Source organism: Panicum virgatum, chromosome 5K, assembly GCF_016808335.1.
Source record: "Panicum virgatum strain AP13 chromosome 5K, P.virgatum_v5, whole genome shotgun sequence".
NCBI lineage: Eukaryota > Viridiplantae > Streptophyta > Magnoliopsida > Poales > Poaceae > Panicum > Panicum virgatum.
Window position 1 is genome coordinate 23,639,751 of NC_053140.1, and position 26,665 is coordinate 23,666,415.

The following is a 26,665-nucleotide window of genomic DNA, read 5'->3' on the forward strand; positions in this document are numbered from 1 at the left end:
ACCGGCGCGGTCGGGATGGAAGGGATAGGGTTGGGGTCGGGATGGAAGGGATAGGGTTGATGAGGTAGATAAGTTTGCTACAAATTGGGCTTGGGTTGTTTTATGGGCTTTTTATGTAATATTTGGCCCATATGTGTCCTGTTTTTTCTTTTCTAATAGACTTTTGTAGATAAAATATGAATGGATATAGAACGCCTAGCAAAACGCCTAACAACGCCTAGCAAAACGCCTAACAACGCCTAGGCGCGATTAATCCCGCCTAGGCTCTAGGCTGAGGGTCAGCGCCTAGAATCCGCCTAGCGCCTAGCGGAACCATGATTTTTTGTATTACCATTCTTGTGCAAATTTATGCTGTGGAAACAATAAAGCTGAAAGCCTGTCATTTTCTCATTGCACTTCTATCACTTATTTCCTACTCAAACAACAGGCTGCAAAACAAAATCCAGATGGTCACAGTACAATCTGATGCATTTTTGGAATGTATTTTATTGTCAATGATTGTTCTCCTAGGATTAAGAATGACATACCTGCCTTGTGCAGGCTACTCGACATTTGTGAAGGCATTTATGCAGCAAGAGCAGAAGGCGAGTTAGAAGTGGAAGAAGTCCTATACTGGACATTGGTAAACATCTACAGATCACCACATATGCTGCTTGAATACACAAAGCCTGACTAGGGCCTCCTGTCTGCAAAGGAAGTGATTTTGCAAATATTTTCGAAGTACTATACAAGTAAAGTAGACTAACGTTTTCTTTCCTTTGAGACCATGGAAGCTGCTTGATAGCCTTCTCCCCCTCTTCTTTCATGTGAATTTAGGATCGAACGGTGTATTTTTTTTCACCGACTTGGCCTGGCTGGCTGGCCGCCGAGGCAGCCCGGTTTGTTGAGAAGAAATAGGACAAGATCATGTAAATAGGCCTTGTAATTACCCATTTATTTTTGCTAACATGTATGTACGGTTGACAGTTGTATTTTTCTGGAAAACATATACATCAAAGTTTGGTCATCACAGTTATCTCAAGCTACTAAAATGCATTAAAAATTGTGAAGAAAAAATCCATGCCGTGATCCGCCAATGGAATGTCTTCAGAAATATTTTGCATGATCTTCAGATTTTTGTTCATCTACCCAGGTATAACAAGAATTACTGATTTCCTGTTCGATATATGCCTACTAAATTCACATTGACCACTGTTCATTATATTCCTCCTGATTTTACTGCTTATTCGTATGTGTGGTTGTGAGTGCAGGCTTTTTCGGTGCCTTCACTATCCATGTTCGATATTCATTGGTTGAGACATGGAGGTGGTGAGGTGGTAGCCGCAAATTTGAAATATCCATTGTTTATTCGTACCCTGATACTGAGGGTTTGGATTAATTGATGCAACTCGCTGTATGTACACCTATTATCAGTCAATCTTATTTAGATGGCAGTACCTCTTGTGTACGTTCTGTCGGATGTGGAACTCCATTTCTTTCCAAATTGCATTTCATAGGGTCTGATTGAAGGTTCTCATTTTGAGTTATTGCGTGTGCGCTTATGCATGCTACATTGCTACCTGCTCTGTTCAAACTGTATATCGTGTTTATCACTTTATTGCATGAATACTTTGACCAAACATTTACTGATCTGAACCAATAATGGCTCCTGTTCATGGGTCATCCTTGGGTCACTAATCGTGTGGAATAATTATCCAATGATTTCCCAAAGGCAGTCAGTCATAGAATGTTGAAGATTACCTCCGGTCGTTATAAAGATATCTGACGTAATTTTGAAAAAGTTGGTGTGCTCATTATTGTAGTGTGCTGAATGTTAGTTTGAAATAAAAATATTTCATTTCATTTTAAGTTTAATTTTCTTTACTGAATTTGTAGGGTTGATATGCAATATTTCCTAGTTTGCATCATCTTGTTTCGTTTTAAATGCAATGCTTAGATCCTTCCTCCGTGACAAACAATTTACAATACCATAACATCTTTGTATTGTGATAGTATTATGAAGCATGACAGTACACAATGATAAAACTTCTTTTTAAGATAAATCTGTTTATATTATTCCAAACTAACCAAATATAAGTAGTAATTTGTAATTAATATATGAAAATGATCAGTTAACCGCAAGCCCATAACAGAGTTGTGAGCCGGCTTGCATTCTGTTGCCTTTGAAAAATATTGCTGAAGAAAACTCGCAGAACTAGTGAAATGTGTTAGATTAAATGGGCTAATCCCTATTTATTTAATTAATCAAATAAGAATTAAAAGCCCACAAGTAAATCTAGGGAGTTACAAAAGTGGTTCTCCCACATGGTAGTTGAATTAAAACCCCTAATCAACTTAAATGGTGGACCATCTGTGCACAATCTGTGATGTTGAAAATAGGAGAATGGCATCCCGTAAAAAAAAAAGAAAATAGGAGAATGGCATGCTGTGCGCACGTGCTCGCCAGGTCCGAGCGTGTCGTGTAGAATGCAGCTCCACCTTACAACCGTTGCCTCCCCTCTCGCCAATGGCGGCATCAGTTCCTTCCGAAAGAAATTCGGTTCCAAATTATAAGACATTCCAAGAATCTTAGAGAGTCAAAGCAATCTCAAGTTTAATCAAGATTATAGAGAGAAATATAAAGATTTATGATATCAAATTGATGTACTATAAAATATAACTAATAAAGAATCTAATGATATTTAATTTATATAATAAATATCATTATTCTATTATATAAATTTGGTCAAATATAAAAAACTTTGACACTCCAAAATTGTTGAAATGTTTTATAATTTGGAAAGGAGGGAGTAATTCGTAATGGCCAGTGTGGTCTAGTATGGAGGTTGGTCTGGATGGGGTGCATTGAGTAAAATGCCGGTGGTTTGCTGGGCGAAAGCCTATCTCAAACTTGCTAAATTATGCCAATTTCGACCAGAAAAGCCCATGTGCAAAGAGCAGGACGGAATTTATACTACAAGGAACCAACCCTCTCCCTCACAAACCACCTTTTGGTGGCCCACATGTAAGCAAAAATGTTTGATGAAGGCCAGTGGAAGACGGATTTTGTCGCCCACGCCATACAATTCCGCCTGGGCATCGAATTTTTTGACACTGCGTTAATGTATACCCACCTCCGTGTACCCGCCAGGCGATTGGTTGTCCAGCCCAAATAATCAGCGTGTGATTACCTTCCAAACACGGCGTGGTGCCCTCGCTCGTCGCCTGGATCATCGCGGCAGACGTTACCTTCCAAATGCGGTGCCTGGCCCTCGTCGCCCCTACTCCTCGTCGCACACGTTGGTCCCTGCTCCTCGTCGCGCACATTGGCCCCTGCTCCGGACAGCCAGACGCGGTGCCTGCCCCTAATCGCCCGCCCTCGTCCCTGGCGTCGAGCCTCCGCTCCATCCCGGCCGCCGGCCGCACCGTCCTAACCGTGCTGCCGCTCCGTCCCTGGCGGATCCGTGCCAGCCCGGCCGCCGATCCGCTTCCCCGGCTCCGCGCCATTCGCGCTGTCCCGGAGGATCCGCAACGCCCGCCGATCCACGCCGAACCGCCACTCCGTTCACGGCTCCGCACCGTCCTCGAGTGTTTGGCACTCTACATCGAGATATACCGTGGAAAGATGATCTCAATAATATGTGATTATTTGAACTGAGAGCTTAGAAGTATTGATAAGATTGTACACTGCCAAACTATTAGTGTTGGTATTTTTGGTGTGCAAAATTCACTTGAGTTCCCTTGATATGCACTTTTAAAGTCATGTTTATTTCTATATGTTTGTTTTCAAAATAAATTCATATGTTAGTTTTCAGATAGGTTTAATTTTACTTTTCAGATCATGGGAACATATGACATTGATAATTCAATCTTATAAAGTTCTTTTTTACCTCTTCATTTATATGCTACTCAAACCTGACTCCCCAGACTTGACTGTTTGTAGGTATATACATTGCAAAAATCATAGACAAATTATTGAAATATTTATGATTGTATAAGTAGGTGCACATATTTGTGTATTAATGAATTCCTTAAAAATAACACATGATTCAAGGAATTAATTAGCGTATTTCATGTTTTAACAATGCTGAATTCATTTATGATAGTTTCAGTAGTTATTTGCTGGCATCCAATCCATTTCTAAATAATTTGACTTTAAATACGTGCCACAAATCTCCACTATGCAGTAAATAGAACGCAATGTATTATGAGAAAAGCAGCCGTGTTTGTAGCAGTATCATGTTTCGAATAATTTTTGTAACTATATACTTATACATTCCATTATACACTATCTTATACATACCATTTACCTACTTTTATAATTATATATTTTTTTTCATGTTTCAAATATTTTGTCTATTTTCACAACAGATGAGACCTCGTTGCTTGTTTTCACCATATGTAGATTCATAAAATGCTTGTTGCAATTAAATTTAGTGTAGTTATTTTTTATAATATTATTGTTCAGACACGTGCGATGCCGCACGTGCACCCTAGTAGTTGCCTTAAAAGAGGGACTGCTTTTCGATTACAACCATATCCATATCCATCCACACTATCACATTTGAGCCTAGTTTTAGCCAATTTACCAGAAATTTCGTGGGCCGAGGGCCCGCACATACAAAGTAAGCTTCTCATTGTTTCACTTATATATATACTGCTTGCATCCGAACTTTCAAGGTCTCATTCAGCAATTTTTTTTTTTGCCCCGAGATGACATAACTGGACTACTACAAATGCACGTACAACTAAACTAATGCTGTGTGCGTGCCAAATTAAATTAAAGCGTGGACATGCAGCGTGTCATTCACTGCGCGTGGGGCGCCATGTCCGCGTAGCCGATGCTCTTCCTGGTGGTGGGGAAGATCATGAACACCATGCTGGACAGGAAGCCCGCCCCCAGCGGCAGGTTCACCAGCAGCTCCCTCACCTCCGGCCCGGCGTCCGGGAACAGGCACCCCTGGATGCTGGCGTCGGCGAGCGCCACGGCGAGGAACACGAGCGCCGAGAAGAAGGCGTGCACGAAGTCCAGCGCCGTGATCCGGAGCCTGCACAGGTCCTTGAACGTCGCCTCCCGCTCCTCGCGCGTGCCCGTGAAGTTGAACGGGTAGAAGCCCCCGAAGGTGGCCGCGCCGTGGTAGAGCTTGCCGTCGCGGCCGACGAGGCTGTCGGTGAAGGAGAGGAGCACGCACGCGGCGGCGCACGCGCCGACGAGCGACAGGACCAGGTACCGGTTCGACACGTGGCACACACCGTGGTTGCTGAACGACGGCGCCAGCGCCTGGAACGCCAGCACGGTGCCCGTCGGCAGGAGCTTCATAAGGTCCGACGCGCTTGACAGGGCCGACCGCGCCGCCGCTTTCGGCGCAGCGGCCGGCAGTGGCTTCGTCGCCGGAGCATCCGCCGGAATAGAGGAGGATTCTTGGTGGCTTGACGCTGGGATCTGGATCTGCACAGCGTTGGAATCCATGGCGCTGGCCGGCCGATCGACGAGAGCTAGCTGCTAGCTGATGATTGCCGATTAAATTTCTGTGGAGGCTTCAGCTTTTATAGGTCCCTAGGAGATTCAGCATGCAAGGCAACGAGACATGGTTGCGGAGAGCTGCACGGGAGTGATGCGGGCGTGCCCCCGTACCCGAAAGACTATTCTGGCCACCCACGGCACGGACATGGCGCCACCCACGTTGCTTTGGTCACGGCAACAAGAAACTGCCGGCACGGCGGCACCGTTGCACCAGACAGTGGCCCAACCATAACGGACTTCTCGTTTCGGACAGTTGGCGTGCAGGAGGCCGGGATTGGGTTTGCCGTACGATGCATACATGTTGTGATCAGCTCAATCTACGTACCTTCCTGACGGATGCCATTAGATGATTTTAGGATACGCATTCAATAATCTGCGACGTGGAATAGCGGCTGAAATGAGTACAAGGTAGGAGGGTCGGAGCGAACATGCCACCCCCCACCCCCTGCGCCGGCGATCCCGCCTCTCCGGCCATCGCCGCCACCAGTTCGCCTAGCCCCGAACCTCGCCGCCACAGCCACCACCAGCCACCCAGCCACCGTCGCCGCCTCACCGCAACCCTGCCCTTCGCCGGCTGCCCCAACCCCGCCACTGCCGGCTTCACCTCGCCTTCTGCCCCTCGCTGGACTCACGCTGGTAATCCCAGCTCCGGTGCGCCGCTCTTGCCAAGCGACACTTTCCGAGACTACTGCCTCAGGAACTTCCACTCGCCGGTCTTCCTGCCCCTCTCTGCCGCCTCGCCGCTCTTCGAGCTCTCCGAGCTCTGGGTTACCCCGTATCCCAGGCTCCCATCATGCCACCTCGCTTGGATGCGGAACACTTTGAACTACTGGCTTGGGGGTCCGTTCTGCGTCACTCAAGTATCCTCAGTCTTGTTCCGTGTCGCCATTGCTCGGCCGTCCATTGCCCGCTTCATCCTCACACTCAGCGTACTCCGCCATGGTCCGGTGAAGGTCCTCTTCTTCGCCGATGCTGGGTCGGCCGCCGCGTCCCTCCCGTCACCGGCTGCATGGGTTTCGGCTTCGCCCCTTCCGGTGACCGGTTCTACTGTGCCGGTTTCCACCTGTGGTGCAGTGCCCGATGCACCGCGATGGCCGGTTCCCTCCTGGTTACCGGGCTTCGCGACTACCGAGGGCGCGGAGACGGCCGCGGCCTGGGCGGTCTGGCGCGGCCGAGAGGAAGCTAGGCGGCGGGGCAAGCCGTCGCTTCACTACATCACGCCGTGTGTGACTGTTGGTGGATGGCTGCGCCCGGTGCACGCTTGCGCCTTGCACCAGCGTCGCTGCGCCACACACATCCTCTGCGGTTGTGCATTCGGTGTGCACCAGGTGCACCGGTGTTTTTGCCCACCCCTTGCAACCTCGATCCCTTCCCCCCTCTCTCTGGCGCGTCGCCTCTGGCGGGAAGCCTCGGCGCTTCGCCTTCTCCTGCAAGCCCCGGGTCAAAAACCCCACCTCACTCCTCCTTTGCCGCTGTTGCTGCTCCCCCCCCACACCCTCAAGCTCCACCCACCTCCCCACCACGCTCCCCGCTCTCGTTCCCGCGCCACCGCTGCTTCCGCTGCCTTGCCTTGGACCATTAGTGCGCGGCGTGCTGTGACCCCATCCGCTGCCGTCGTTGCTGGCGCCTTGGCCACACTGCGCGCCTCTGCAAAATGCCGGGACTCCCCTTCGATGGCATGGGAGCTGGGCCTAGCTCCCCTGGCCTTGTTTCGCCGCATGCCTCCACCACCTCTTTCGGCACCTCTGGCTCCCCCAATGCTCCACCCCAACCGATTGCCCCGGATCTTGAGGAGGGCGAGATTCCCCCTCTTGTTGCTGTCGAGGTGCTGCTGCCGGCAGCCGAGGATGCTGTCGGCGACATCGACGCTGATGATGTCGCCGGCGCCGATGGCGATCGGTCCGATGACAATCTGCTTCGCCCGGTTGCTGTCAATGTCTTCATGCCTTCGGTGCGCATGCAGCGCTTCGACCACCTTGCCTACGGCCTCGTTGACCCTACACCGGCTTTGTCGGCGAGCCACATTCGTCTGGCCCTGGGTGGCCCTGGTGGGAATCCCCGGGTAACTCTGCCCCCCCTCTTCCTATGGTGCTGCTGTCATCATGTTCGAATGCCATGCTTCTAGGGAGCAGACCATGCTTCGGGTGCCCGTCCATGGTCGGGAGCACACGGTCCGCCTGGAGCGCCACACTGAGACCTCGAACCGGTTTCAGTTTGAGCACGAAGCTTTCGTCCCTTCTCGCCATCTGCAACTTCCCCATGGAGCATTGGAACCGCGAGTGCATCATCTACTCCTCCGGCTCCTACGCCAACCCGCACCTCGTCGATCCGGTCTGCGTCCTGGGCACCGACTTCTCCGCGGTGCTCCTGACCGTCAAGGCCGAAGGGGAGGCGGACATCCCCTTTGAGGAGTTCATCAAGAACCATGCCGGCCTGGGTGCGGTGGCGCAGATCGATATACTCCATGCTGAGCACCTGGACGACTCCGACTCCGACAACGACGACCTGCCTCCGGGTCCTGTTGCGCCGCCAAACCCCAGTCCCGACGCCAATGCTGCTGTGCCCCCTGGGGATGCCCCGCCACCACATGTGGCTGGGTTCCCCATGGAGGGCGCTGCTCCGGGGGTGCAGTTCTGGCGGTGCCGGGTGCCCCTGGCCAAGCTTACCTGGGTGGCCATGCAACCCGACATGCCTTCATGGTGCAAAGCGACATCCTGCCGATCCCTGTCAGCCGTGACACAGGCCGCCTTTGCTTTCCTGAGGTACATGCCAAACCTTTGCTTTCCAGGCCGGTCTCCGTCTCCTTCCGCATGTGCCTTGGGTCCTTCTTCGAGATCTGCACGGTTGGTGAGGGTGGCGAGCAGGGCATGTTCCGGATCCCCATACAGCAATATCGGTCTGACCTCCCAGGGGACCAGGGAATGTTCGTCGTCAACCTCTGCACCGCCTCTATGGGATTCCTTCACCAGCGGGCTCAGGTGGGGGCCACCCACTAGCCTGCTCCGTCGACGTCATTGCCACTGGCGTTGGCGAGCCCCCGCCTGCAAACATCTCCATCCGGGATGCGGAGCGGCTGTGCAATGGTCGCCGCCTTCCCCGGCCTACCTCTTCTTCATCGCTAGTTGTGCCGGTGGTTGCCGCCTTCGACACCGCCTACTGCCGCCCTCGACACCGATTCGGCTATCCTGGTGCCTACGGCTGCGGAGGTGCCTGCGCTTGCGACAACGCTGGACTTCGACGACCTCGACCTCGACATCCAGCCGGTGGCACCGGACACCTTCGGCACCATTGGAGACTCCATGTGCATGGTCACCTCTGTGACCATTCCCCTGCCACCGCTGCCCTTGGGCTTCCTAGAGGCTGCCGTTGCTGCTCCGCCGACAACTCTGCCTCCCTCGCCGCCACTGCAAGTCTTGGAGGACCCCCCCGGTCATGGTCTTCCTGGCTGACCTGCATCCTGGGGGGTGCTCCCGTCTGCCTCCACGCCCTCACGCTCGGGGATCATTGCAGCTGCGCTGTGTGTTGAAGTTACTGACCTCAGCTGCCATGAGGTCCTGCCGGAGCTTCTGGCTCCCGCTGCTGGTGACGATGTAGATGGCATGTGTCGCAGCAGCCGTCTACGTGCGAAGGAGTGTCCTCACCGTGAGACCGTGGCTGCGGCTGCTGCGCGAATCAAGAAGCGGAAGCTCGGTGCTACTGCCGCTTCCAGCCTGGGCTCCTGCTCTGCCTCTACGGTGAATGTCGCCAACCCAACTGCTGCAGATGATGTCCCTGCTGCCCCTGCTTCTCCGGCTTGTCACCTCCATGACCTGGAACTGCTTGGGATGGCTTGTGGTGTCCCTGATGGTCTCCTCCACACCTTGGATGAGATCCCTGCCCCGGCCATTACACCGCTTGACTGATGCCTCCGCGATGTCGCAACTGTGTTCCTCGCCACTTTTGCTGTTGCTTGAGAGCCTGCGCTGCTCTCGCTTTTGTAAAGAGCATGTGGTTAGACTCTGGTTTGTTCATATGTTGGTTGCAAACTCTAGGGAGTGACTCTGTGCTGAGAGCTCCCCGGCTGCCGGAACATGTTTCCTCATGTCTTATTGTTCGCTTGTTTTCCTTCGCCGGCCTTTCCCACTGTGTTTCCTTGGAACTGGTGGAGTTTTCATTCCCTAATGGCTAGATCTATCACCATTCTTTCCTGGAACGTGAGAGGGCTTGGGGATAAAAGCAAGTGTAACAATGCCCGGCTTGCCATTCCACAAACCACCCCCACCATTCTTTGCTTTCAGGAGTCCAAGCTTCAAACCATTGACCTCTTCAAAGCTTGCTCTTTCCTCCTTGCTACCCATGCTTCCTCCTCATTTCTTGTTTCCAATGGTGCCTCTGGTGGCATTGTCATTGCTTGGGATCGGAGCTGCCTCAGCCTCTTCTCCTCCAACCACACACCCTACTCCTTAACCACCACCCTCCAATCCAACTTCTCTAGCCTCATCCTCACAGTCACCAACTACTATGGCCCTTGTTCCCATTGTGACAAGCAAGCCTTCCTAGATGACTTGATTGAGCTTCAATCTTCGCTCTCTGGCGCCTGGGTCGTTCTTGGTGACTTCAATCTCATCAGATCACCGGATGACCGGTCCAACGGTAACTTCAATCACCAAGAAGCTGGCTGGTTCAATGATGCCATCGAGGCCATGGATCTCCAGGAGCTCCCTCTTCTTGATCAGCGCTTCACCTAGTTGAATCGTCAGGAGGACCCCATCTTGGTATGTTTGGATCGGTTCTTTGTCAACACGGAGTGGAGTTTATGTCTCCCCAACTCTACCATTTCCTCCTTCTCTGCGGCGGTTTCTGATCACTGTCAGCTGCTTCTCTCGGCGACTACAACCATTCCCAAGCCTACGGTCTTTCACTTCAACAATTACTGGTCCCGTATTGCTGGCTTCTCCGATGTGGTTGCCTCTGCCTGGTTCAGTGTTCCTGGGTTGCAAGCCTCGCACTGCAATCAGGCTGCCTTGCTTGTTAAGAAGCTCAAGCACTGTCGCAATAATTTGAAGGCTTGGCATCGAAGCTTGCACTCCCCATCTGATCTGCTGCTGAATTGCAACCTTGTCATCACCAAGATGGATAAGCTTGAGGAAGTTCGACCCCTGTTCCGAGCTGAGTTTAACCTCAGGAAGTTAGTCCGAGCGGCGGCACAAGAACTGAGCAGGCAGTTGGCTATCTACTGGAGGCAGTGTAGCAAGTTTCAGGCCTGCATGCTTGGGGATGAAAAAGTATCTAATCTAAAGGACTCATTTTCTTTTTTAGAATTAAACAAAAGGGTTCGCAAATAAAAGCGCTAGTGCCACAACCAGTCCATAAATTGTTAAAGCTTCCATAAAAGCTAGACTGAGTAATAAAGTACCTCGTATTTTACCTTCTGCTTCTGGCTGTCTCGCAATACCTTCTACAGCTTGTCCTGCAGCAGTACCTTGGCCAACTCCAGGCCCAATAGAACCCTCACCACTTGACAGCCACTATGCAATGGCGCCGCAATCAGATCAGAACCCTTCAAGCTGCAGACAACACCTTGGTGACCGACCATGCTCCAAAAGCTGCCAACTTGCACGCCTTCTACTCTGAACTGCTGGGACAAGCTGATGACTGTATTACAATGCCGAATCTAGTGTCCACTCTCAGCTGCACCGCTCTCACCACGGGTCAAGCTAATGCCTTGATTGGCCCGTTCACCCTAGAGGAGCTCAAGGTCATTCTTTTCTCCATGAAGACTGACATTGCCCCTGGGCCTGATTGTTTCACTCCTCTCTTCTTCAGAGAAAATTGGGACTTGGTTAAGCATGATCTGCTGGCCTTCCTGAATGTGTTCCATGGTGGCACAGCTGACATTGAGTGCATCAACAAGGCTTACCTTGCCCTGCTACCCTAAAGAGCGACCTCACTTTTGGCAAAAGACTACAGGCCTATCTCCCTGCAGAATTACATCACCAAGATTTGCACTAAAGGCATGACACTTCGCTTGCAGCCGTTCATTCCTCAGCATGTGCACTCTGATCAAACTGGCTTCATCAAAGGACGCTGCATCACCGAGAACTTTATTTATGCGACTGAGGTTTTCCAGTACTGTCACACGCGGGGTGTTTCGGCCATCATACTCAAGTTGGACTTTCGCAAAGATTTTGATTCGGTAAACTGGCATGCTCTTGATGCTCACTACACCACAGCCCCCCAAATGACGACTACAATTTGGTCGGCAAAGACTGAATCAGCGTCTGACCATCAGTCGCTATAGACTTATAGCGACTGACGCCTTTGGTCGTTGAAAGTGGCGTCGCTATAACCTTATGCCGACGGACAGCCCTATAGCGACTGACTATTGGACGCTAGAGCGAGAAATACCGACAGACATACATATGCCGACTAACTGGCTGTTAGAACTTATGGCGTCTGATTGTTGGACGCTATATTTGTCTGTAGCGACAAACAATCAGATGATCTTACAAATCAGGCAAATAATTAAGCTCACACTAATTATAGCAGACAATAATTAAATCAACATTAATCCCAAACAAGATCACATTGAGCATTAGATAAAATTGATTTCACTAAATGGAAGCACACATATATACACACATTGATCACCAGACAATATATATTGCTCAAGATCTGTTCACGGAAGCCATAATAGTTTGAACTTGTACTAATAACTCCATTGCAACTAGTACATATATAGCAGCCAACACATCAACACAGCATCCAGCCACCAAAAAGATTAAGTGTTCACACAACCATAAAGTTTGGTTGGCACATCTCACATATTTGGCTTGCATAACCACTACATTTGTTTACAAAATGTCTCATATATCCTCCTATGAGATCCAAAATAGCAGAGCATCCATGAGATCCAAAATAGCAGAGCATCCATGCCTTCCTCTAGCATCTCCCGGAAGTCCCTGAAAAATCGAAGTTGCCATTGAATCAGCATTTACTTTCACCCAAGTTTCAGAAGGTTAAATGAAAAATAAGAAATGCTACAATTTGACATACTATACTGTATATCTATCCATGTTCAAACATTTTGACAGCTACAATCAAATGCTAGGATTTGCTTTATGAACACTAGCTGCAGTAGCACAGCAAGATAGAGTTTTAATGCTACTATAAAGAAAACTAGAGGCTGTCTACAAATTCAAGCCACATGTAAAAGCAGGTGATAAAAAGGTAGCAGCTATGGCTATTTTGGGGCTAATCATCACTAAACAGATGGTAGAATGCATGGAAATAGACTACATATTATGCTGTTTGTATAAAGTAAATTCAGAATAAATTACCTGCAAACCCATGGGCTGACTTTGATGTCTTGTTGACAACCTTCAGCTATGAAAAATATTAGTAATTAGAAACTATGGTTACTCATCACATATCAAAATAAGAAATAAAGTCAAGTTTAAAGTTGTTACTTTCTTGTATGGCCACGCAACTGACATCATATCAGCATCGCCCATAACCTCCATTTCATCATAGGGGCGAGGCAGAATTGCATCCCTTTTGAGCACAATATTCACAATAACTTCACAATATTGCCTTCCAAGAGGCTGACCTACCTCAGAGCTTGGATCAGTTGAAATAATTATACCCTTAGCCACAGCTTGATCAGATCTCAATATGGCATATAATATCACCTCCTTTCCAACCTAAATAGATGATGCATTTATGAGACTTGAATAAATATAGGGAGCATATATTAGATCACAACTAGGAATTCTGTACGAAGGTTGAGAGGATTACAAGTTCATCATGGGCAAAGCGAGGGGCAGCATCATTCCTCAGCGTGGTTGTAATCTCCATGGCAGGCGGGGAGGGGGTAGCAACACGCCTCTGGTCAAGAAAGTTCTCATCCTCAGAGTCATCGTAGTGCTGATCATCAGAAACATCATCTCCACACTGAACATCATGTTGCTCATTGACAAGTTCTTCGGATCTTGGGCTCTACATGAAGCATCAAACTATCATATAAGATTTTAGGTATTGGTGGAAGGCAAGGCAAAAGCTGGTGGAAGTGTTTTACCTCCTGGCGTCGTGAATTAGAACCATGCTGCGAGTTGTCTTCAATATTATGACTTTCTCGCACCATCCTTTCCTCTCGGATTTCCTCCTCCATGTCCAATATGCGCTGTTCAAGTGCTGCTTTCTCCCCTTCGGCCTTTTTATGAGCCAAAATTTCCATTTGAAGCCTTGTAGGTATGAAACACTTCAACCCTGGGGTACCAACATCTTGCGGAGTTGGCCCTAGACCTAGGACACGCACACGTCCTCTAGGCTCCTTTTCTCCACAAACAGAAGCAAATGCATCACCTTGCTGAATTGTTCTATCCTTTAACTCTGGACGGACTTCAACAATGTTTTTAAGTTTACTCTACAAAAATGAAATAGGAAAGTTTATGCACCAGAAATAATATTACACATTGCGAAGTTTTTAGGACAGAACTCACAATTATTGGTGCTGCCTGCCTTGAAGGAACTCCATTTTTTCTTGTATGTGTTTTGATATAGAGTTCATCTCTTCGAGGAGGACACCCTAGCTCATCACCCTACAAGTGTTTCACTTTTAGTACTAAAAATGCATGGTTTTTTCAAGGGTATTAATTTTCAGTATACAAAAGAAAGTTTTCTAGACCAATTCATGCCCAGAACAGGCGAAGCTCTTGCTGCCCGATGTATGATGTAGCTGTAGCTTTCCACGATTTGTTTTCGCTCTTTTTGTGCGCCTCTGTGATAGAAACAGTTAAATGCAAATGTTTATAATCAGATTCATGTTAGTAGTTACTTGCTCCAAAGTCATGTTAGCTGTTACTTACTTCAGATTCAGGAGACTTCCAATAGTTAATAAGAAAATTCCAGTCAGCATCATTAATTCTTTCCCCACTTTTTTCCTTTATTTCATCATCAGTAAATTTGCCACTAAAATACAGTGCCTTTAGCTTTGCCTTGAACTCATTCCATTTCTTTCCAAAATGTCGTGGTGCTGCAAACCACAGCCAGGTGGCGGAAGGCACCCGCCCTAGCCCAGAGGGTGTGTACTCGGGGGTTAGCTAGTCCTAGTTCGATCTCACTCAAGAACACGATGAACACAACAAGATTTAGAGTGGTTCGGGCCGCCGGAGCGTAATACCCTATGTCCACTATGTGTTGTATTGCCTTCCCTCGAGAGAGTTCGAGAGAGCTTGTGTATTGTGTGTGATCTCGTGAGCTTGTAGTGCACAGCGAGCGCTTCCCTTTTATATCTCAAGGGAGGCACGTACATGGCTATTGGGTCCCCGACAGGTGGGCCCAACGATGTAGTATAAAATAACGTACTGTTCATACATTATGGCATCGCAGGCAAAGGAGATCTCTCTCCTGGATTCTCTTGCCTGCTCCTGGAGTCCCTCGTTCATCATGTCCAGGCGCTGTCTTGTCGGGACGGTGCTAGACGTAGCTAGTGGCGTCGCCTGCCACGTAGCTGAACGGGCTGTGTAGCTTGTGGCGTAGGCGGCATGATGGAAAAGTGCTGTGCCGTCGTATCCATTTAATGCTGCAGACGGGCTCTGCATGGGTGCGGCATAGGCGGCTGCACTGTGTACCTTGGTAATACGCGGTGCACAGTGAGGCCTGACAAAGGCTGTCCCGCGTGCCGTGGCGGCAGAGCACGCCTCAACCATCTGCATTAAATGCAGTGGGTGGGCGAGTCTTCCAGCGGAAGGCTCGCGCTCGAACCCGTGCCTCCGGGACACGTGGCGGCTCCGGACCCCCACACAGTATGGGAGGTCCGGATGGACACAAGAGGTCGCGGACCCCTATGGGGGTTCCGAGGCCTCGGCTGTCGACATGGAGCTTCCCTTCCTTAGGGGCACGTGGCATCTCCGGACCTATCCCCAGGCGGAGAACAGGTCCGGGGCCATTGGCCTGGTGAGGAAAGAGCCTGACCCGTGGGGCCTGGCTACTCCGTCCTTTGCGCGCGTTACGGATAACTATGCGGGTCCTGCCTTGCCGCAGTAAGAGTGGGTATCCCTGCTACAGGGTACCGACAGTGGCCCCTGGGCCCACCTTGGGGGAGGTACGAACCCGCAGGTGGGGCCACTACTGAGATTTGGCTCTACATAGCTTGAAGCTTCTTACTGCATGGGCCTCGACCGGCTTTGTCCATCCGTCGGGTTGTTTGCTGCCTCATCACATCGCAACGGCTTACTGACACATGGCCCCCACGCACAGTGGTTCCCCTCATCACGCGCGCGACGCTCGGCATTGTTGCGGCCGGAGTAAATGGTACATTTACCACCGGCACAGTTCCCGAAAAGCTCGGCCACGCCAGCGCTTAATACACGCACGTCAGCTCAGTTTCCGCCTCGCTTCGCGCGTGGGCGACGGTTCAGATCCCGCCTTTTCACGCCTTTGTTGGTCACCCGCCCTCCCTGACAGATGGGCCTGGGCCCCCTTGTCAGGGACTGGGCGGTTAACATCAGGTGCGGGCGTCGCTTGGGTTCCAGCGATGGTTCCGGGGCGCGCCGGTTGAGTCAGGCTTTATAATGGGGCGAACCGTATACCGCGGTTACTTTCCCGCATTCATCTTTTTCCTTCCAACCTTTGCGCCCCTTTGCCTTCGAGCTTTCCTTGCCCCTTGCTCCCCCTCGCAGGCTGCTCCTCACCTCCATAGAGAGATGGCATCCCTTGCTCATCCTCGCCGTTTCCAGTCCGAGGAGGAGTTGAACACGGTGCGCCGCCTGCTTGGGTGGAGTGCTCAGGAGACCGGTTGGGGGGTCCGAGCAGGTTCGGTTCCTCTTGGCAACCTCCGCGCCGGGGAGTTTATGCTATTCACCTCACACATCTCCACCGGCGTGGGGCTGTCAATCTCTTCGTTCCTGCTACTGCTGCTGGAAGACTTCGGCCTCCAACTTCAGCACCTGATGCCCCACTCCCTCCTCCTGACGTCCATCTTCGTGCATTTGTGCGAGATGTTCGTGGGGGTGCGGCCCTACGTTATCCTCTTCCGCTACTTCTTCGTCCTGGTGAGGTCCGGAAGGAGCAAGGACGAAGTGGGGGGGGGGTACTACTTCCAGATAAGGAGTGACCTGCCGCCGCCTTACATTCCCGGCCTTACTAGCGCAAAGTGGGAGGAGTGGCGCAGGGATTGGGTGGTCACCACCATCGAAGCCAACGAGCGCATCGCCCTGCCGACCGAGGGACCTGCCACGGACCGTGGATCCTGGAGGGCCAAGCCGTCCCTGCAGCCAGAATTCGACTCCGTGCTGGGCAAGATCAGGTCGCTGGCGGAGAGCGGCCTCACTTCGTGGCACGTGCTCGGAGATTTCCTGAAGCGCCGGATCGCCCCCCTGAAGCAGCGGCTGCGCCCTACTTGGAGCTTCACCAGCCTCAACGACTGCAGCAAGACCCACTGCGGAGAGGGGAGTGACCTGACCCAGGAAGCCTTGGAGGTCCTGGTGCAGGCCGTGATGGGAGACACCTTCATCTCGGAGAACCTGATCCTCCCTCAGGGTATTGTCCCCCTCTGCGAGGACTCCGCGAGGGTGGCGGTGCTGGCTACCCTGCCAACTCTTGACGACGGGGGGCTGGCCCCACACCAGACCGGGGGCGATCCGAACCGTGGGCTCTGGATCCCTGGCGCATCAGGGGATCAAGCTACACAGAGCACCGCGGGGTCCGGCGCCACCACGAAGGGGAAGCAGGCCGTGGCCAGTAGCGCGGCTACAGCCGGTTCCAGCCAGGTACAGGGCAGCTCCGGTGCATCGTCGGGGGATGCAGGCCGGCGCAGGCTACTCTGGGGTGGTGGGACCCTAGTCACGGAGCCCGTCACGAAGCGTCAGAGGACCTCTGAGGGCACGGGCTAGGGTAGCTCCCGGGCTGCCGGCCCTCGCGGGTCCTCCGGGGCGACTGCGCCGCCGCCATCGCCGCTGAGAGATACCTCCCGCCGGCAGCAACAGCAGCAGCAGCAGCTACAGGAGCAGCTGCAGCAGGCGCGAGAGCGGCAATAGCAGTAACAGGTGCGACCCCGAGTTGCGCCCGCACCGCAGCCACGGGAACAGCAGCAGCAGCAGGAGCAAGCCCGGGTTGCGCCTGTATTGCAACTGCGGGAGCAGCAGCAGCAGCAGCAGGAACAGCAGGAGCGGAGGTCGGGCCTCCGAGGATGCTGGGTACCCGGCACTTCTGGGTTAGTGTTATTCTGCTCTCTTCCCCTATGCCAGGTGCTCTGCTTTTTGCTGAAGGTTTCTCCGCTTGTTGCCAGGGCTCCTCGCCCCAGCAGTTCTTCTACCATCGTCGGCTCGTCGGCTGGTGCCCAGGTGGCCGTGGCCTCGGCGGCGACAGCAGCGGCAATGGCGGGTGCGGGATCCTTAGGTACAGTGACCTCTGCCAGCCCGGTGATGCCCGATGTGGTGCTGACAGGCGCGTCTTTGCCAGACTCAGCAGCACACAACGCTGCGGCGGCGGGGGCGCCTGTGGCAGGCGCAGCAGATGCAGCGGCGGCGGAGGCGCCGGTGCTGGGCGCAGCCGCACCCGACGCAACGACGGCGGAGGCGTCGGTGCTGGGCGCTGCCGCACCCGACGCTGCGGCGGCTGAGACGCCGGCACTGGGTGCTGGCGCACCCGACGCTGCGGCGGTGGAGGCGCCGGTGCTGGGCGCTGCCGCACCCGACGCTGCGGTGGCTGAGACGCCGGCACTGGGCACTGCCGCCCCCGACGCTGCGGCGGTGGAGGCGCCGGTGCTTGGCGCAGCCGCACCCGACGCATCGGCAGCGGAGGCGCCGGCACTGGGCGCAGCCACACCCGACGCGGCGGCGGCTGAGGCACCGGAGACAAGTGCTGCAGCAGAAGCCCCCACCTCCAGCTCTGGTCCTGTTGCAGAGGAGGAGTTGGAGGTGGTCTTTGGTAGGCGACTCCTGCAGCTCCAACTCCCGGATGAGGAAGCGACTCCCCTTCCCCAGGTGCTGACCCAGGTCCGGCGGTCGATAGTGGAGGCAACCTCCTCCGCTGAGGCGGCCTTCCGGCGGGAGTGGTCTGCCCTGGAGAGCGAACGCCAGCGCCTCTCCGACTGGCACACCCGCCTGGAGGCGCACACGAAGGCGGAAGCCTCCCATGCTGCGGAAACCCGGTCGAAGCTCAAAGCCGACCAGGAGGCCTATCGAGCCAACCTTCTGAAGGTATTCAACCGGGAGCTTGCAGTATCGAGCCGGGAGAAGACCCTGGCTCAACGGGAGGAGACTTTTGCCTTGGAGGTTGTTGGCTTCGCGGCTCAGCGGTCCGACCTTGAGACTCGCCTCGCGGCCCAGCAGTCCGAGCTGGAGACTCGCAGCCAGGGTCTCGAGATCCGCAGGCAGGAGCTAGACGAGCTCTCTGGGACCCTGGCTGGGAGGTAGAAACAGCTGGAGGAGAGGGCCAGCAAGCTGGCGGATGCCGATGCGGAGCTGGAGGAGGACCGGAGGTCCCTCTCCAAGCGGGAGGCCCACGCTACCGGCATAGAGAAGGAACTTGGGTGCCAGCGGGACTCCCTCAAGAAGCTGAAGGAGTGGTCGGAGAAGAGGAAGGCCGAGCTCGAGGAGAGGTCTCGCGAGCTCGAGGAGAGGTCCCGCGAGGTGGAGGTGGCCATGGCGACGCTGGACACTCGGGTGCAAGAGGCGGTCCAGGAGGCGGTCCGGAAGCACCAGGAGGACCAGCGCGTGGAGGCCCAGTGGATCGCTGACTGGACGACCGAAGCGAGCCTAGCACTGGTGCCACTTGGAATGAGCCCAATCCAGGTGGCGGAGCCGCCAGCTTCGATAGCTGACGCCCTCCCAATGCTGAGTTCTGCTTCGGATAGGCTCCGGTGTCTAGAGCCGGTCCTTGCTGGTCAGCTCGAAACCGAGGGTCGCGAGCTGATCCGGATGGTGGCGGAGCACATCCTGACCTGCCTCCGGAGCCATGACCCGGCCATCTCGCTGACGCCCGTGGTCGATGGTCCTGTAGCGGAGACAGCGTGCGGGAGGTCGTCGACTTCGTTGCCGCCTACTTCAAGCGGGAGCCTGCAGACCCTTGAGCTGGGGATTGTATCTTTGTATCTTTTGCATTATGTAACAAACATTGTATTAGTTGAAATTTTTGAAATAGAAGAAAAACTTCAACTTAGCTGTTTGTCAGTTGCTGATTTGCGGTATGCAGCACCCCGGCGCCCTGGCCCCCTGGCGGATAGGTTCAGTTGATTGGACCTGTCTGCCACCTGACCCATAGAAGATACTCTGGACCTCCTTGGGCATAGATGCTGCACAGTTTGCAAGGCGAGCAAGCGTCTTGTTCCCTGTGTAGCATACAGAACTACAGAGAGAAGAATCAAATTCGCTTATACGGTAGTAATGATACTGCAACTTAGGTGTTTGACACATGCAGAATCCATTCATGATCTCTTGGGACAAAGCGGATGCTCCGGGCCCCCCTGGGAGATAGACTCAGTTGTTTTGAGTCTATCTACCATTGAGACTGGACCTTGATCTGCATGAAACCTTTGAAGCGGATGCCAGGACCCCCTGGTAGGTAGGCTCAATGGTTTGAGGCTGGCTACCACCAGTTATGGCTTAACCTGTGTACCATTTCAAAGTTACAGCTTAGTAGTAGGCCCGTGGGACTCCTCCTGGACCGGTCCCAGGCTGGTACCAGGTCCGGGGCTCTAGATGCACAGGTCCGGGTAGCTCAGTGCTTGTTACAGAGTGGTGGAGTGCGTAGGCTTAGGGTACGGAACCAGGCTAAGGTGCTACACAGGGCTCCGGACCACTCCAGGAAACAGCACGATCTTTCCGGACCTGGCTTCATCGTCCCAGACCCTTCGCAGCAGTGGGTGAGGTCACTTTGTTGTACTCGATCCTTTGAGATATAGGGCTGGACATGCCGTGTAGGACTTAGGAAGCCAACTCTTGAACTGGAATGAGGTCCAGGCCCCTAATTACCCAGCCCTGGGTACTAGGGCACTCGTTACAGGGTGGTGGAGTGTGTAGGCTTTGGGTACGGAACCGGCTAAGCGGCTACATAGGGCTCCGGACCACCCCAGGAAACAAGTACCCCCTCTCCAGAGCTGGTTCTTAGGGGTCCGGACCCCTCTCCCAGTAGCAAGAGGGTCCGGATATGTACGCCAGTCCAGCGACTCAATACAGATCTTAGTTGTAGCAACAAGAGTGGAGGTCTACGCGGGGGTTAGAAAGGTAAAATCTCGAGAATCAGAATGCAAAATTAAATTTTGACACAAAGGCAGAACTGCGAGAAATTATTTCCTTTGCAATCTTGATGTACATGGCCTTGCGCGATGGATGCCAGAGGCCGGGTTTATGAGGTCGGACCTCTACCGCTCTAAGCCGCGCGTTAGCCGACGGTGCGATGGATGCCAGAGGTCGGGTTTACAAGGGTGGCCCCCAACCGTTCTGGGCCGCACGCTAACTCTAACTTATTACAAAGGAAAAGTTTATTTCCCTGCTCTGCCTAGGTGTAAAACTTACGCAGATGCTCTATGTTCCATGGGTTGGGCAGCGGCACTCCATCTTCTGTGGCGAGGCGAACGCATCCGGGCCGGCATACCTCTGTAACCTTGAAGGGCCCCTCCCAGCTGGGGGAAAGTTTGTGGAGCCCTGCTCGGCTCAGGATCCATCTGAGGACGAGGTCGCCAGCCCGGAGCTCCCTACTGTGTACGAACCGTTGATGATAGCGCCTGAGTGCCTGGTTGTAGCGTGCATTTCGGATTGCTGCTCGCCACCTTTGTTCGTCAATGAAGTCCACATCGTCACACCGCAGCTGCTCCTGCATGGATTCGTCAAAAGCCTGGACCCGTGGTGAGCCCATGCGAATTTCTGGGGGAAGGCATGCTTCGGCCCCATAGACCAGGAAGAACGGAGTCTCCCCGGTGGCTCGGCTGGGTGTGGTCCGGTTGCCCCATAGTACACATGGAAGCTCATCAACCCATTTGGCACCATGCTTTTTCAAGCAGTTGTAGGTGCGGGTCTTGAGTCCCCTGAGGATCTCTGCTTTCGCTCTCTCAACCTGTCCATTGCTGTGGGGATGTGCTACGGACGCAACGCATAGCTGGATGTCGATGTCCTCGCAGTACTTTTGGAAGAGTCTGCTTTTGAATTGGGTCCCGTTGTCCGCGATGATGCGGTTTGGGACGCCAAATCTGCACACAATAGACTTGAGGAATGCGACTGCTGATTTCTTTGTGATATTCACCACAGGGGTAACCTCCGGCCACTTTGTGAACTTGTGATGGCGACGTAGAGGAACCGGTACTCGCCGACGGCCCGGGGGAATGGCCCCAGGATATCCACACCCCACACGGCAAATGGCCATGAGGGCGGAATCATTTGCAGAGCTTGAGCTAGTATGTGTATTTGCTTTGCATGGAACTGGCATGCTTTGCAGGATTTTACCAGCTTAGCCGCATCCTGGAGTGCTGTTGGCCAGTAGAAACCATGCCGAAAGGCCTTGCCAACAAGCGTGCGAGATGAGGAATGACTTCCACACTCGCCTCCATGGATCTCCGCGAGCAACTCGCGGGCCTCTCCCTGGGAGATGCATCGCATGAGGACACCATTGGCGCCACGGCGGTAGAGAACCCCTTCTACCACCGCGTAGCGTTGAGCCAACCGGACTATGCGCTCTGCGGACACATCATCATCAGGGGAGGATGTTATCTTTCAGGTAACCCCGGATCTCGGAGATCCATACATCGGGCGTTCCCTGAGCAAGTGGGGGTGGCTCTATGAGGTCTCCAGGATCCTCAATAGAACACATAGCCCAGGTCGGGCACCATAGGTGGAATGCCACCGGGACTGCTAGCTTCGAGGTGCTAGCATGATCCCCTTCACCCAGCTCGGCACGCTGGGCGGTAGGTCTCAGTAGCCGTCTTTCAAAGACGCCCTCGGGCACGGGTGCCCAGGTAGATGCTCTCGTGGAGAGATCATCCGCTGCTGAGTTGAGTTCGCGGGGAACGTGTTGCAGCTCCAAGGCGTCGAAGTCCTTCTCGAGCTTCCTCATGTGTATGAGGTATGCCGCGAGCTAAGGATTGTTGCAGCTGCAATCCCCTCAGACCTGCTTGATGATTAGCTGAGAGTCCCCCTTCACCAGAAGCTGCCGGACCCCCAGAGACAGGGCTTGCATCAGACCAAAGATCAGAGCTTCGTACTCCGCCATGTTGTTGGTGGCCTTGAACTCAAGGTGCACCATGTACTTCAGCTGATCTCCATTTGGGTCGATGAGGACCACGCCAGCTCCGGCCCACTTCTCGCGGGCGGACCCGTCGAAGAAGAGTGTCCAGTGGGGCTCGGTGAAGACTGGTGTCCTAATTCCCAGCTCCGGGGGTCCGGCATTGAAGTCCGGACCCCCGGAATTGCTTGGGGAAGGAGTCCACTCCGCTATGAAATCAGCCAGGATTTGGCTCTTGACTGCATGGCGAGGCTGGAAGTCCAGTTCGAACTCAGCCTGCTCTACCGCCCACCCTACGATATTGCCTGTGGCGTTGGAGTTGTGTAGGATCGCTCTTAGCTGGTAAGAGGTTACTACAACAACTCGGTGTGCCTGAAAGTAGTGGCGCAGTTTCCTGGACGCAATAAGTATCGCATAGATAAGCTTATGCGTCTCAAGATACCTAGCCTTCGCCTCGTGGAGGACTTCGCTGACGTAGTAGACTGGCTTTTGGATGGTCCGGACCCTGGTGACCGGGTCCGGTTCGCCCTTATCCTCCACGTCAGGTCCTTGGGCCCCCAGCGGTCCTAGGTTCCCACTGGTACGAGGCTCCTCCGGACCCTCCTGTCCGGGTTCCGGAGCTTCAGGCAGAGGTGAGGCTGACGGGCCCCCGTGTCTGGGGTCCGGCTCACCATCCTTGGCCGGGGAGACCCTGGTGTCCCCCTGGCGAGTTTGCTCCGTCCTCTCAGCAACTAGCACCATGCTGACTGCCTCTGCAGACGTAGCAAGATACAGAAACAACGTCTCACCAGGCTCTGGAGCCACCAATACTGGCAGTGAGGTGAGATGTCGCTTCAGTTCCTGGAAGGCTTGCTCAGCCTCTTCGGTCCAAGAGAATGGACCGGACTTCCTCAATAGTTTGAAGAAAGGGAGGGCCCTCTCAGCCAGCCTCGATATGAAGCGGCTAAGAGCGGCGAGAGATCCAGTAATCTTCTGGACGTCCTTGATGCGGCCGGGAGGCCTCTTCGCTTCGATCGCCTTGATCTTGGCTGAGTTTGCCTCGATGCCTCGATGAGAGACCAGGAAACCCAGTAGCTTCCCCGCTGAGACGCCGAAGATGCACTTCTCGGGGTTCAGCTTCGTGCGCGTGGCACGGAGCCGGTCGAAGACGAGGGATAGGTCCTCCACTAATGTTGACCCTACCTTGGTCTTGACCACAATGTCATCAACATACACCTCAACAACATCTCTAATTAGATTACAGAAGGTTTTGTTCATAGCCCGTACAAACGTGGGCAAGGCATTCCTTAGACCATACGGCATGACAATGTAGCAATAAAGCCCATCTACTGTTACAAAAGCAGTATGCTTCCTATCCTTTCTAGACATCTAAATCTGGTGGAAACCAGAGTATGCATCTAGGAAAGACAAAAGGTCACACCTAGAGGTGGAGTCCATGATCTGATCGATACGTGGAAGAGGATAGGGGTCTCTAGGACATGCCTTGTTGAGGCTGGTGTAGTCGATGCACATCCGAAGCTTCCCGTTGGCCTTCGGGATGACGACCGGATTGGCCAACCACTTGGGGTTGTGGACCTCCTCGATGAAGCCAGCGTGCAGCAGCTTGTGCACTTCTTTGCAGATGAAGTTCTGCCGCTCCATGGACTGCTTCCGAGGCTTCTGGCGCACCGGCGTGGCGTCAGGGTAGATCCTCAGATTGTGCTCGATCACTTCCCTGGGGATCCCGGGCATCCGCGACGGTTCCCAGGCGAACACGTCGACATTTGCCTGGAGGAAAGCGATGAGCGCGTCTTCCTATTTCTCCTCCAGGTTCCCCGCGATGCGGGTGGTCCTGGTGGAGTCCGCTCCAATCTGCACCGTCTTCACGGGTACATCATCCGGATCAGACGGCTGAACCCTAGGTACCTTTGCAGGCCCCCTGGGTTGCGAGGGGGATGGGTCCTCCTCGGAACGAGCAGCCTCTGCCGCCAGAGCATGCAGTCTCTCAACTGCAGCGACGGAAGCGGTGTGCTCGCCCTGCACGGTGAGGACACCGGCAGGGGAAGGCATCTTCAAGACCAAATATCCGTAATGAGCAATGGCCATGAAGCGGTAGAGTGCCGGCCGGCCAATAATGGCGTTGAACGGGAGGTTCACCTCCGCAAGATCGAACAGAACGCTCTGTGCGGAAGTTTTCCTCGGTCCCGAACGTGACCGGCAGTGTGATGCTCCCCAGAGGGAACACCGGATGTGGGCCCACTCCGGAGAATGGGCGAGAGGGAGTCAGCTTGGACTCCGGGATCTGCAGCTGCTTGAATGCTGCATAGCTGATGACGTTGAGGCCAGCCCCCCCATCGATCAGCACGTGATAGAGCCTCACGTTGGATATGACAGGGGCGGTGACTAGAGGTAGTACACCAGCCCCAGCCATATTCTCCGGGCAGTCGGATGGCCCGAAAGAGATGGTGGTGTTCATCCACCTCTAGTGCGGCGCTATCTTCGAGACCCCTGGCTTCACCGAAAGGACCTCTCGGTGAAGGGTCTTCACGTCCCGCCGGGGACAAGCTCCCAGCTCCCGCTGTACATTACGTACAGCTTCTTGCGGCGGTCGCCGTTGTCGGAATCGGAGTCGTCGTCGTGGTAGACGCCCTTCAGCTCCCGAGCGGGGGACTGGTACACCAGCTTCTTCTCCCCAGCAGCGGTTCCGCTGTCAGAGGCTTTCTCCTTGCCAGGCCGCTGGCGAGGAGGGGGTGATCCGTCCTTGGAGGACTGCTCACGCCGCCCACTGACCCGCTTCGCGAGCTTCTGGATCTCGCGGCAGTCAGCGGCGCTGTGGCGAGCGGTGGGATGCACTGGGCATGAACCTCCGCTTCCACCTTGCGGGCGAGGGCGTTTGCCATGTGCATTCTAGCCCCCGGCCGCTGCTGCAGCCGCCAGCGCCGCCACTGGTGCTGCTGCTGCAATGACTGGTCCACCAGAATGCGGCTCCCCGCGACTCCGGTTCTTGTCCTTCTTCTTCTTGCCACCGCCCTGAGCGGTAGCACCGGAGCCACCAGCTTTGGTGTCTCCGTCTTGGGGGGCTGAGTGCCATGCATGGCCCTCAGCGGCCCTGGCACACTTGTCTGCCAGGGAGAAAAGCGTTGTAACGCTTTCCACCTCATGCGTCGCCAGCTTCTCGAGCATCTTCTCGTCACGTACTCCCTGGCGGAAAGCAGTGATAATAGATGCATCGGAGATACGAGGAATGGTACCCCGTACCTTGGTGAAGCGCGAGATGAAGGCCCGGAGTGTTTCTCCGGGTTTTTGCCTCACGGCGTGAAGGTGTGCCTCCACACCATGCTGCTGGTATGCACTGTCGAAGTTCGCTGTGAACCTCGCACAGAGCTCCTCCCAGGACTGGATCGTCCTAGGTGTGAGATTCATGAGCCAAGTCCGAGCTGGCCCAGACAAGGCTACATGAAAGTAGCTCGCCATGACGGCGTCATTACCACCAGCTGCTGTAATGGCGGTAATGTACACCTGCAGGAATTCCGACGGGTTAGTGGTACCGTCGTACTTCTCCGGCAGGTGCGGGCGGAACTTGGACGGCCATGCCACCGCGCGGAGGTGCTCTGCCAGTGCAGCGCAGCCCACCCCAGCCACCGGGGCGCACGCCTATATCCGGGCGTTCACTGGAGGCTTAGGTGCTGCCACGTCCAAGTCAGCATTGAGGTTGCATCCCTCAATGTTGAGGCGGCGCTCTCGCGCCCTCTCGACGGAGATGCGGGCGTCCTCTCCCGCGCGCCGGCGATTGAGCTCCGCCCGCAAGTCTTCTGTCCGTGCACCCCTCACAGTGGGGGAGCGCACAGATGCCGACGCACCGCCCTGGCGCTGGTGGTAGGGTACCACCGCATTGCCGGGCGGAGGTCGTTGCCCAGTCCTTGCAGAACTGGGGGAGGTCTGAGCCAGATGGAGGAGACGGTCAACATCGTCCCGCCACTACCACAG

General features: G+C 53.9%; 3 protein-coding genes across 11 annotated transcripts in view; 1 reads left to right on the forward strand and 2 right to left on the reverse strand.

Annotated features, from left to right (window-relative positions):
* Positions 1-1,514, forward strand: part of LOC120709489 (piezo-type mechanosensitive ion channel homolog) — a 33,560-nt gene extending 32,046 nt beyond the window's left edge. For 7 of the 9 annotated variants that reach the window (XR_005689693.1, XM_039995147.1, XM_039995150.1 and 4 more), the window contains one exon: positions 541-1,021. Coding sequence is in view for 7 of the 9 variants with exons in the window: in XM_039995147.1 (XP_039851081.1) it covers positions 541-676 (136 nt within the window). In the remaining 2 variants the exon portion in view is untranslated. Of the gene's footprint in view, positions 1-540; positions 1,133-1,250 lie in introns of those variants that run through there. The other 2 variants (XR_005689692.1, XM_039995148.1) reach the window with 2 other exon arrangements.
* Positions 1,515-4,767: 3,253 nt separating this feature from the next.
* Positions 4,768-5,449, reverse strand: LOC120709802 (protein DMP2-like). The gene has a single exon (XM_039995448.1). It carries the CDS (start codon positions 5,447-5,449, stop codon positions 4,787-4,789), a length of 663 nt encoding a protein of 220 aa, XP_039851382.1. The 3' UTR covers positions 4,768-4,786.
* A 6,737-nt stretch (positions 5,450-12,186) lies between these two features.
* LOC120709493 lies at positions 12,187-14,495 on the reverse strand. Its single transcript, XM_039995158.1, has 8 exons — positions 14,350-14,495; positions 14,169-14,261; positions 13,984-14,082; positions 13,560-13,907; positions 13,280-13,480; positions 12,952-13,185; positions 12,823-12,868; positions 12,187-12,444 (listed from the first exon to the last, which is right to left on the reverse strand). Exons 4-8 carry the CDS (start codon positions 13,716-13,718, stop codon positions 12,425-12,427), a joined length of 660 nt encoding a protein of 219 aa, XP_039851092.1. The 5' UTR covers positions 13,719-13,907; positions 13,984-14,082; positions 14,169-14,261; positions 14,350-14,495; the 3' UTR covers positions 12,187-12,424.
* Positions 14,496-26,665: the final 12,170 nt, after the last annotated feature.

Coding starts and splice junctions, on each gene's coding strand:
- LOC120709802 (XM_039995448.1), bottom strand. CDS start 5,449: ATGGATTCCAACGCTGTGCAGATCCAGATCCCAGCGTCAAGCCACCAA.
- LOC120709493 (XM_039995158.1), bottom strand. CDS start 13,718: ATGGAAATTTTGGCTCATAAAAAGGCCGAAGGGGAGAAAGCAGCACTT. Junction 13,481..13,559: donor CTAATTCACGACGCCAGGAG/GTAAAACACTTC, acceptor TGCTTCATGTAG/AGCCCAAGATCCGAAGAACT. Junction 12,869..12,951: donor TTGCGTGGCCATACAAGAAA/GTAACAACTTTA, acceptor TATTTTTCATAG/CTGAAGGTTGTCAACAAGAC.